The sequence below is a fragment of the Lutjanus erythropterus genome, chromosome 2, assembly GCF_056507025.1.
Source record: "Lutjanus erythropterus isolate fLutEry1 chromosome 2, fLutEry1.hap2, whole genome shotgun sequence".
Lineage (NCBI taxonomy): Eukaryota > Metazoa > Chordata > Actinopteri > Lutjaniformes > Lutjanidae > Lutjanus > Lutjanus erythropterus.
Window position 1 is genome coordinate 21,195,712 of NC_139318.1, and position 12,422 is coordinate 21,208,133.

At 37.3% G+C, this 12,422-nt stretch overlaps 1 protein-coding gene across 1 annotated transcript; it reads right to left on the minus strand.

Annotated features, from left to right (window-relative positions):
- Nucleotides 1–355: 355 nt before the first annotated feature.
- gpr25 (G protein-coupled receptor 25) lies at nt 356–2,099 on the minus strand. The gene has a single exon (XM_084744662.1). The coding sequence runs from the start codon at nt 1,998–2,000 to the stop codon at nt 867–869; it is 1,134 nt and encodes a 377-aa protein (XP_084600788.1). The 5' UTR covers nt 2,001–2,099; the 3' UTR covers nt 356–866.
- Between the last annotated feature and the right edge of the window lie 10,323 nt (nt 2,100–12,422).

Sequence of the window (12,422 nt, forward strand, 5' to 3'; positions counted from 1 at the left end):
AACTTCATTAATACCCGGGAGTGTCACATACAAGCAATTATAACTATGTAATGACATAATCATCTGTGTAAAACTAGACTAGACTTGTCTAGAATTAATCAGAATATTTTTGTAACATTTAAAGATCCTAAAAGATTCTAAAGATTTTGTTTGGTTACATTTCATCATCATCAAAAGGAGTTTTCAATTTAGTGCAATCATAAATAAAGAAGAAAGAAAATACCTGTTTTAATTTATAAATACACAAAAATATGTTTTTTTTTTCAGCTTTTATTTTTTTAAATGCACAGAACAATTAAAGACTACATTTATTGTCTATGACAAAATATATACATTTCCTTACATTTTATAATATTATTCATGCATCAAACATTTATAATAACAATATAATTCAGTTCTTGCCTTCAATATATCAGACAATTCACAAAAAATGTTAGTCATCACAAATGATAAAATGACATTTAAACCTCTAAAGTAATGCAGTTGTATTCTAGTAATGCTGCTAAACTGATGAGGATTTTCATACAAACAAAATATATCAATAGATTTTCACTCATATATCAACACTACTGTACTACATGGTATAATATAAGCAGTATAAACAGCATGATTAATACTTGTAGAAGTTTAGATTAAAGGGAAAATAAAAAAGAAAACATACTAACTGGAGTAAAACAAACTGTACAGCACTGCATGGAGAAATCCTTTCTTGTCATGTATCTGGGTTTACTTAAGATATGCGCAAATTCTCTCATTAACAAGATGAAAATGACAAGTTGTCTTATAGAGCTTGAAGGATAATCAAACAATGACAATGACAATATTACTACCTTCACAGTTAAAGACCACAGTCGTATCTTCTCCTCCTACTCAAACATCTGAATCTGAGTTCTCCCACTAGTCGTTCCAAAGCTCTCTGAAGTGCCGACGTTGGTGAACGAGGCTGAGGAGTTGCTGCTCTGCAGTAACTTTGGCTTTCCCATGCAGGTCATGTAGAGATGCTCGGCCTGTCGTCTGAAGTGGCGGTCAAGGAAGAAGTAGATGGCAGGGTTCACGCAGCTGTTGAGGAAGGCCAGGCAGCAGGAGATGAGGAGCCCATTTTTTTGCCACGACCGAGTCTCACAACTCAGATCAGCGTTTGAGAGCTGCGAGGTGATGATGATGACTTTGAAAATGTTGTATGGCAACCAGGACACCACGAAGGCCACGATGATGGAGAGGACCATCTTGAGGGAGTGTTTGTGGCGGGTTTTGGCCCGAGGGTTTGCAGCAGCAGCACAGTGCCTGTTGAGATGCAGGATGATGGTGCCATAGCAGAGCACAATGATCAGCACTGGAAAGACAAAGGTGAGCAATGCCATGATCAGGCTCAGGCTGAGAAAAAAAGATGAGTTGGTATCTTCTGTGCAGAACAGTCCATCACCAGAATTCTCCACTCGTCTGTATACCAGCGATGGGATGCCGAGCACCAGGGAGACCAACCAGACCGCAACACAGGTGGCACGAATGCACCCACTGCTCCTGAGGTACCTGGAGTCCATCAGCTTCACCACAGCCAGGTAGCGATCGATGCTCATGCAGGTGAGGAAGAAGATGTTGGAGAAGCGGTTCACAGCAATGATGAAGCTGCTCAGTTTGCACAGCAGGTTCCCAAGTTGTGCAAAGTCCCAGTAGCTGTTCTGGCTGGCAGAGATGGCCCACAGAGGCAGTGTGAAGACGAAGATGAGGTCAGCCAGGGCCAGGTTGATCACAAACGTGTCCACCAGACGCCCACCTCGCCTACCTGTGCTGCCCACAACTGAGATTACAACCAGGTTGCCCAAAAAGCCGGTGAAAAAGATGATGTAGTACAGTATGGGCAGGAAAATGTTGGCACCGTGGAGATGTGAGCTGGGACAGCTGATGTTAAAATCTAAAAATCCACTGTCAGTGAGGTTGAAAGTGGAGTTGTCATAGTAGTAGTATTCATCGTCATCGCTGGGGTAATCGGTGTAGTCCATTGTGTGAGATCACAGAGAGGCTCTGCAGTGCAGCTGCTGGTTACTCTGGTGGTTAACTACTTGATATTACATGTGAAAACCACAGAGAAAGATCTATTTCAGCGCTCTTCCTCTCAGCGCACAGGGCTGTCTGCCTTTGACTGTCTGCAATAACTTCCTCTTAATGTTCTTTCACATCTGATCAGATAGGGTGAATATTTCTTTATAGTTTGAACCTTGTTGAGAAATAGCACCAAGCTCTGATGTTGCAGACATCATGGGAAAATTATGGACACAGCAGGCTGTATAAGAGAGACCCAATACAATCTTTTACCATACTTCAGTATACTTTGCTGTAGTGCAGAAATTTCTTATCTTTAGTCTTAAGTTAAGAAAGGAAGAGTCTAAGTTAGGATTTTACCCAGTTTTGTATTATAGTAGCAAATCCTAACAAACTATAACTACATTATCTCAGGTTAGGAAATCCTGAATACTCAATTCCAGCATTGCTTATTAACTTTTGTGTCCATTATCTAGCAACCAACTCCAGTTTTCTCATTTTGCTGAGCTTAACAACTATGTAACTGTTGTTTTTTTCTCTCATTGAACCATACTGAAACATAAATAGAAACATCCAAAAAATTTGTTTTAAAAAGACAGAAGAATCAGAGATTTTGCTAATATCTGTAAAGAGATTCCAAGATGTTGTTTTTTTTGGGACATTTACAACAATTAATTTACCACCATGGTAACCTGGGAGATAAAAGCAAGAGAGTGGGCAAAGTGTCCATCGTATTCGACATCCCTTGTGTAAAAGCAATTAGAGAGGATTTAACAAGTTAGCTAACACTACTGTTGGCTAAAGCTACCGTTAGTGAACACTACTGTTAGCTAGTTAGTAAGTTAAGTACTACTACAGGTGGAAAGTGAAAATTAGGAGAGCTTAACAGTTCTCCTTAAGTGGGGAGAGGATATTTAAGATTTTTGTAAGTTAAGATAATTGTGTAATAAACTTGTCACATCTTAAGTTAGGATAAGAACATTGACTTTGGAAAGATTTTCAGGTCTTAAACCTAATTACCATGGTTACCAAATGGTTAAGATTGGATCTGCTAGTTAGGAATTTTCTGTAATATGGCCCTACATGTTTTATTTATGTAGAGGCAGCAATATCACAGTGTAGAACTACCCTTTTTTTAAGTCAAGTCCTTTTTTTAAAAAAGTACTTAATTAAAAGAGCATTAAGATATATTGAAAGTACAAGAAATTCTGCAGAATGGGCCATTTCAGAATAATGTATTATTACTGAATTTTAATTATTCATGCATAAATATTCTGATTATTTAATGTTGCAGCAGGTAAAGTTGGGGCTCATTTTATACTGCATGTATTAACTTATGAATTTCACTAAGGGATCAATAAAGTTTTATTTTAAGCCCAAGTAACTAATAATGTATCTTAATTTACTTGATTATATGCTGTATAATTAATCTGAACCTGCAAAGTAACTAGGTACTATGGTATCAAATAAATACAATGTAGAAAATCACAATATTTGCCTGTAGTGAAGAAGATTCATAAAGTAGCAAAAAAAAAAAAAAAAAAAAAAGAGTGAAGTACAAATACCTCCATACTTAAATTAAAGTACTTGAGTAAATGCATTTAATTTCTTTCCACCACTGCAGATTGGTTTAAAATTGCAGCTGTTCATAAATTCCCTGTTGCAAAAGGTTTTATATGCAAAAAAAAAAGTTTGAGAAGACATATTCCTATCTTATATTGGTGTGGTCACGGGGACTTTTTTCTTTTCGTGTAACACAGTGCATTTGATGTGTCTGACCAGTAGGGGGCAGGTTAGCTTTACTTACTTAGCTGTTTTGTGTGTGGTGACCTCTTGGCTGAATTCAGACTGACTGTGGTTCTGGAGCAAAACGTCACTGATCTTCTGCAGAAGACAGTGTTTGCATTACTGGAAATGTCCCTCACATTTGTGAAAACATGCAGCCACTTCAAGCCGGGAAGGAGCATGCAGATACAAACTATTAATCAATTAATGTTTCTTGTACATATCCAATTATGCAATATCCAAACCCAGTTTAAAGAGATTGTGAATATTTTTTTTTTCTACCTGTGCAATCAATACGTATGCGTTGCCTCTGCTCACTGATAGTTCTTATATTCCCCTCCCTTTGCGTCACATGAAGTACTGTGTGTTTAGTTTTGAAGCTGCAGTATTTTCTGATTTCTGGCCTGAATCATTCAGCCTTGTGTTATTTAATGTTATCACTTTGAACTTCATTAAAATTACATTCATCACAACCAACATGGATGTATTGATGAAAACAACGCATTTTTTATTTATTCATTTTATTTTATTTTATTTGTGAGCAACCGTGTAGAATATTAAACATGACTGTTATAATTTTATGTGTTGTACCAGAGTCCCTTCTGGCAGATCACAATAAAAACAATTGTTTAAACATAGTGACAAAACTCCACTAAACAAACAGGGACAGAACACGGCATAGAAATACACACAACAATAATTCCTTTCACCGAAATCAAAATTAAGTAAAGCTTTAAAATATGCAAATATCAGTCAGGGTCCATGTCAAACGTGTTTTTCAGTAGATATTGTCTTAAGTAATATTATTAGATACTACAGAAGTAATATGATTACTTTGCAGTGTGTTTTTATTTGCATTACAGCAGTTTAATATGACTTCTCATAAAAACTGCCCCCTTGACATCTTGCATTGAATTTAATATTATTATATTGTCCTTATTGGTGAAAATATATCAGTTACATCATTAAATAACAGAGGTGCAAAGTATCTAAGTACAAACGAAAAAGACGTAACAAGACAAAAAAAGACCAAACAAGACGAAAAATAGCGTAAATAACAGGTTTATTTGAGGTGAGTTATGAAGGAAAATGTAAAAATGTTACAACTGCCCCCAGTGTCCCCTAACTTTTACCTCCCATTGACTCTGTCAGAGCTGATCACAGACAAACAACTACTGTCTTCTTCCCTGTGGACACAGAGCAGCTCTGTTGACATCAGATATAAACTGTTCTGTCCTTCTATTAACTCACTTTCATTGGAACTGATAATCTTTTGTTTTCATTCCCTCTTTATTATTCACTTTTTGTAGACTCCAGTATTGTCTCAGTAGTGTATCACTGTACAGAGAACGTATGATTGGACCCAATTATGAGATTAGCATCTTCCTTTCTGTTGTCTACAGTGAGTTAGTGATTATTTTTCTTCCTAATGCTGTCATTCTATATCTCCACAGTTTATTTTTTGTCTATATACACATCTGTTAAATGTCTCGCGTGTCTTGACCTCTTTTTCTTTATCTGACAGTCTTGCAACTTTTCCTGTTAAAGTTTTTTTTTTCTATCTGAACTGAGGGTTTAAGGATAATTTGTTAATTTTATTTAACCTTTATTTTATCAGGAGATCTCATTGAAATGAAAAAAACTCTTTTAAAAGAGACCTGGCAGCAGCCGTACAAACTCACCACATATTGAAAGGCAAATACCACGATGCATAAAACAAGAACAGCTATTCAAACACAGTGGCTTCTCAAGAAAACATCCCACACCTCCATCACCAGATTCCTTATGATGCCATTAAGTTTTTCTGTGCAAATAAATGTCTCTAGGTTGTCTCTTTTTTGTAGATTAATCCATCCTCGAGGTCCATAGTAGGAAACATACCCAGATATGTCAAAACCCAAGGTACATTAAAAAGTAATGGAGAAGCATATTTTGGTCTACGCAAACAAAACTGCCCTGACTTGACTGGCATCTCACGGCCAGGTAGCTAGGATGTGAAAAAGACAGACGAAGCAAAAATATGTGTCACCTGTGTAGCCTAGATATCTTGAGTGCTGAGGCAGCAGATGATGTTATTGGTAACGCAATGTGCAGATAAAGCTGTTTTTAATTTTTATCAGCTGCCAGACACATCCTGTAAAAACCCCATCTGATTACTAACATGAAAGCTAAAGCAAAGTGAAACAGTTTCACACTGCTATCTGTGCATCCACAGCTTATCTTATGCAAATATTGTCAGTTTGGCATGTATGAGCTCACTTTCTGCCCTGATTGTCCTGTCCTAAGACCCGCCCCTTTTTGCTCTGTGTGCCAGTAACAGTTGAGTAAGATGGGTACCCAGTATTACCCACTGTATCTTTCTACTTTCTACTTTCTACTTTCTTTTTACGAATTGGGAAGTTGTTATTTCAATGTCTCTGATTTTTTTGAACTGCTGAGTTGTATGTAGAAAAAACATGGATGCTACTAAAGTTAGGATGTGCTGAATCCATAATTACCTGACTTATCAGTTATCAGGCTTAATGATAAATTACTTTTTAAACTAATCGAAGTCACACTGTGCGGACAGCAATTTATGGTTCCAACCTAATACCATATTACAACAAAATATTTATATTCAATATGTGGAGTAATAAAAATTATCAACCAAACATATTTTTTTCTGCCATGTTCCTGTGTATATGATGTCAACAGACAACAACTCAGCAACTTTACACAAATTTTCTCACACTCTGTCTTGTAGTTCTGGCACGAGGGGGCATTCATGTTGATTTTCCAAGTCTGGAACAAATTTTGTATTCCAACATCACATGAACGCAGAATTAGATATACTATGTAGAGCTGTAATAATTAATAGATTATTAATCAATTATCTAATTCACCAGCAACTATTTTGATGATTGATTCATCTTTTTTTTTTTTTTTTTTTTTTTTTCAAAAAAGTCAATATTCTCTGCTTTCAGCTTCTTAAATATGGAATTTTTTTTTGGTTTCTTTGCTCCTCTATAATAGTAAACTGAAAATTTTGGGGTTGTGAGTTAGACAAGGCATTTTAGGACGTCATCTTAGGCTTTGAGAAACAATGATTGACATTTTACAGCATTTTCAAACAACTAGTAGTCGATTAGTCAAGAAAATAATCAACCGATTAATCAACTATGAAAATAATTGTTAGTTGCAGCCTTAATGCTATGTGCTAGGCTCATCTATGTTGAAAAAAAAAACAAGTTTTGAAGATGGTTAAAAGATTGTGACATATATATAGTCACATCTTAGCAAAATGCGAGCTAACTAATTAGCTAACCATGTAGGCCAGTGTTTTCAAACTTTTTACACCATATACCACCTCAGCTAATTGAGCTTTCCACCGCTGTGTAGTGCTAGCAGATTTGGTGAATATTTTACAAGTGCTTCATAAGTTGCCACGAGCACTAGTGCTAGGTTCACTGTCGTCCACTTCAGTTTCGATGACGAGAGACAAATTATTTTTTGGTCATCTTTGAAATATGCCACAAATTATATTTTTGATGTTTGTCAATTTAAAAGATTAATTTAAGTCAAAAAAGTTGTAGTTTGTCAAAAAAACTGTTGAAGTATGAGACTGTGGAGATACATTATTGGAAAGAGTACACATGCAGAAGTCGTAGTGACATTATGACTTTCTCCACCCTAACGCTAACATTAGCCACTACGATAATGCCTGCCTGTGTTAATACCAGGATGTAGTCATGCAACAGCAGGTCTTACTTGTTCTTTCTCTTCACAGCTGATTATAAAGACCAGGAGTCACTGGCTAAAGCAATTCAGGTAAGATAATGTTACAAGGGGCAGTAAGATCAGTGTTGAGTGTTTCACATAAAACAAACTGTGACAAACTGCGACACTCTTTATGTGTAATATTATGTTTAAAATTGGCAAAGAACATATGTGTAATTTGTGGCACAGTTCAAACAGGATCAAAAGATAATTTTTCCCGCCACAGACTACGGTTATTTTTTTCTGAAGTGAACTTCGATGCTGTTTTGGAGCAAAAAGGGGGCGGGACTTAGGGAGGGTGAATTCATACATCACATTTTGTTTAATGTTGCATTGACCCCCAGCTCATTGCCTCTATCTGAGAAGATTCACCTTGCTAACAGGACAGAGAAGCTTTGGCAGCCATTGCTACAGTGAAGAAAACTGTCAATACGACTGCCTCCTCAAGACAGAACAGACCTCAGGAAGAATGAACTCCGTGGTCCAGCTCGCAGCTATTGTGCCGCAGTCTGGAGGAGTGAGGTTGGAGGACGGGCCGCGTCTTACAAGAGGCCGGAGAACGCTTCATTGTTCCGCAGGGAGTTTCAGTTAAGAAAGCACGGCGAATGAATGACCTCCTTATAGGATCCCTGCTCCACTTTCTGGCATTGTGCGTTATTCAAACACTCCTTTACTTTGTAGTGTCAAGGTGATGTGTGGATATACTCATCACAGCAGAAAATCCTGTCAGTCGGCATTGTTCTGTTTGATGTCGTTCTCCCTCATGCTCAGCTGTACCTTTTCCTTTAAAAAGTTTTAATTATTTCTTCTGCATTCTTGCTGCTCTGTCAGTGGAACGCTACATTCCTCTCCTCGAATAAGTGCTGTCTCACTCCAATTGAGCAGAGTAAATGTGAGAGCCAGTGAATGGAGCAGCCTCAATAGGAGAAAATAAACAATTGCATTGGTCCATGGGTGCAGCGGGGGAGAGCGGATGAGAGGAAGGGAGAAAGGCCTCCCTAACGTGCTAAGATTCCCATGGATACTTAGTCCTTTTTCTGTTGAGAGGAGGATCTCGTAAAGTACTTCAACAGTGGATGATTTCTCTTTTCCTTTTACTCTGTTTTTATTTGAGGAGAGAAAGGGTGGTATGCGTCAGGGTGATTGTTAGACATAGGTCACATGCACACACGTGCGCACTTGTATACACACGCACGCACACACACCACACACACACGTACAATTTGCTCCTCACTTGTCGAGTGCAACGTTTCAGAAAAGGAGTCCATTGTTTAGGTGTGAAAGGTTCTTGTTTTAGCTGTTTAACTAAATCAAAAGTTCCTGCAACACAAAGGACTGCATGGCCTCAGCCCTCCATTCTGTGTCATTTTAAGTGCCCAGGGGCTTTTAACTGTTCCCCTTTGTTTAAAAGAACTTCACAATTTTACATTTACATACAAAACACATGGTAAATAAATTTTTACCACATAAGAGATATATACAAGGAAGAAATAATATATGATAAGATAACAAAAGAAAAACCCTCATTGATTCTCAGCAGAGAATTTCAGTTGTTGCAGCAGCATAATGACAGAAATAAATAGAGACAAGTACACAAAGAAAATGGATCAGTTTGCATATATATATATATATATATATATATATATATATATAAAAAACGTGAATTTGAGTATTAAAAAAAAGTACTTCTCTGTTACTTTTCTATCATGGAACCACTGTTTTAAGGTGTTTGGTCCCTTTTTATCAAAGATATAATGATCTTGGCCGAATGATCTAAGACAGCCAAAACAAGAGAATTAGTATCATTTAGTATACATTTTTATGAAAACTGTGTTTTTGAACAAAACTCAAAAACTTTCACTTGCTGGGTGGTTGATTTCATTTTCAAGACAATATCTGGGTGTTGTTACGTGGTTATTAAGATATTGCTAGGTGGTGGCTACCATGTTGCTAAGCTGTTGCCAGGACTTTGGTAGCAGCTGTTAAGTGGTTGCCAAGATGTTTGGTGTGGTTGCTAGGGTTTCATTAGGTGGTCGCTAAGGCTGTGCCTGAAATCATTCTCTTGTTCGTTCATTCATTACTCCCTATATAGTGGACACTCAATAGTTTACTCAATAGTGAGCAGTAAATTGAGATTTCAAACACTTGTCATCACCATTTGCTGCATCACTGACAGCTGTTGAGTTGCACAGCTGTAATTTCCACATCCATTAAAAACAGTGCATTACATTGTGGGATTGTTTGTCATTGACACTAGTGTTTTTTTGAGATATGTAGTGGATAAGACAATCAAACAAAATGATGGACAGTACAGACAACTATAGTGTTCTACAGTGGTTTTCAAACTTTTTCTTTCCAGGGCAAGCAACACCTCAAAACACAGCTGTATTAGTATCCATGCAAAATATCCACAACGTCATCACAGACATTTATTTTCATTTACTGATGTAAAATAAAATTTTACCAAATAAAAAAAGGACTCATAAAATATTTATTAAGAAAATAATTCAAGAAGTCATTTGAAACAACAACAGCAACACACGCATTTAAACTAGATGGGTCACAAAATTAAAAGAGGTAATGGAGCAGAAAAGAGGGAGAGACAGACACTCTATATCAATATATACTCTATATAGATATATCAAATAGGGAGTGATTTCGGACACAGCCTAAGAGACTGTGTAACTAGGTAGTTGCTGTGTTTTGTGGTGGTTAGTTTGCTAAATTTCAGCGCAGAACTCACTGTTTCATTGATGCTGTTGGTGAAACAGGCTTTAGTATGATGTGTGTTGCAAAAATGCAGTGTGTTGTCACCTGTCTGTCCTCTGTTCTCCAGCCTAAAGAAAACCAACCACTGATTATGGGCAGAACACACTCTGCCTTGATTGCATTGCACCATACACTGCACACACAATGCCACTGTGGAACACACTAAACCGAGGTGGAGAAAACTAAAAAATATAATCAAAATCCACACTGGCTAATGCAATACGTTAGTGTGCTTACACAAAAGGTGTAATTTCTCTTTTCTTTGAGTTACCTGACTGTTGCATGCACAGGCAAAAAGATGAGGCTAAGGGCAGAGCATGGCTTTATGCTGAAGGCCGTCCCTCAGGCCAAACCAAGAGTTCTGACATCATGGGGAGATTAAGGTTTCTTTGTGTTAGTTTTAATTATTGTCTATGTAGTTTTCCCCTCTGTGTTTAATTTGGTCTGATCAGCCGGTATATATGTTGTCCCTGTGTCTCATTCTGTTAGGTCTGTTTGTTGAGTTGATGTCCAGTTTTTGTTAGCCTTGTTTTTCAGTAGAGTTATCTTTTGTTGACCTCTTTTAAGGGCCCTGTAACTCTAATTTCATTAACCCATCTTTTGAACGTTAATCCTATGTTCTTTGTGCTTAAACTGCTTAGTCCACTACAGTTAGTAGTGGATCTAGTTAAACTAACTAGATCAATATCTCTCAAACTTTTTACTCCTCATTCCACCACATATAAATATTAAGGTCTCTATTAAGTACCACCTTACTGTTTTGCATTATTTGGTGCTTGGGCCTATTAAGTGGCCACTACCACTTGCTTAGTTCACTGGCCTCCATTTCATTTTCAATAAGGCTCCTCAAAATATTTTAATCCTGACCTGCACTTCCCTTTGTAATAATTACCATTTAGAAACACAATCACAGCATGGTTCTGCACTCTCTTCTTTTTCCCTCCCCTTACTGTCATCACAGTTAGTGGCTCGTAACTACCAGTAATCACTGATGACGTATGAGCATGCTATGTGCATGAGCATAACCACATAGCGGGCTGATACTGAAACAGAAACCAAAAATATTATTCTAAATTACATTTCAGTGATCTCTTTTTATTCATTATAAAATGTTGAGCATTATATATTTATTTCATTAAAAAAATATTCCTCCACATACCATTAGAGGGAGCTAGCTTTAGAAGTTAGCTAGCTAGCAGCAGAGACAGATAGACCAACAGACTGACTGACAGACAGTTGTGTGACTCTAATGATGCAATTATGATAAAATACAGGATAGGCTTAGTTTACTAGCAAGCTCCTGTTCATTGGTTTGTCACTCAGATGCAAAGAGACATGACAGTGCGCTTGTGCAAGTTTTGAGGAAAGATAAGGTTATCAGATTTCTGAAATGGAAATAGGGTACAGAGTTATTTGATTCTTGATGGGTGAGTGAGTAGTTAGTCGCAGGAGAAGAGTGATATGAAGCTGCTGTAGAGAGCAGCCCGCTCTGTTGGCCAAAACAAGCTCAATGCGATCAATACGTCAATCAGTAGGCTCCGCTGCCTGGCCATGTAAAATTTTCTTTTACTTTGTGGTTTGTTTTTAATGCATAGTTTAAAACCAGCTACATTTCCAGGAGCAGCTTCATGTGGGGACACCGAAAATGGGGACCAGTTGAGTCTTGGTTATAATGTGGCATCATGACTGAATTTTATTGAGTAATATTTTTTAAATGCCTGTACATTATCAACTACAAAAGACAGATGAAAAGTAACATAAAGGCAACTTCATTGCACCAGTAGCTGTTTAAATGAATGTTTTACAGCAGTTGGAAGATTATTATTTTTAATGTGATGTCTCTGCTGTCTTTTACCGCTCAACATCTTACCCTGTTCTACTGAGGATGCCCTTACATAAGGGGGCATCAACATGTTGGCAGGACTTTTGCTCTTGTGCACACAGCACTTTTTTTTCATGTAGGCGTTGTTTTTCCGTGCAACAGCTTTGAACACAACAAGATCATCACTGCAAAACACATTTCAAAAAAAAAAAAAACAACTGAAAGCAAGTTTGAGGTGAGTTTGATCAAC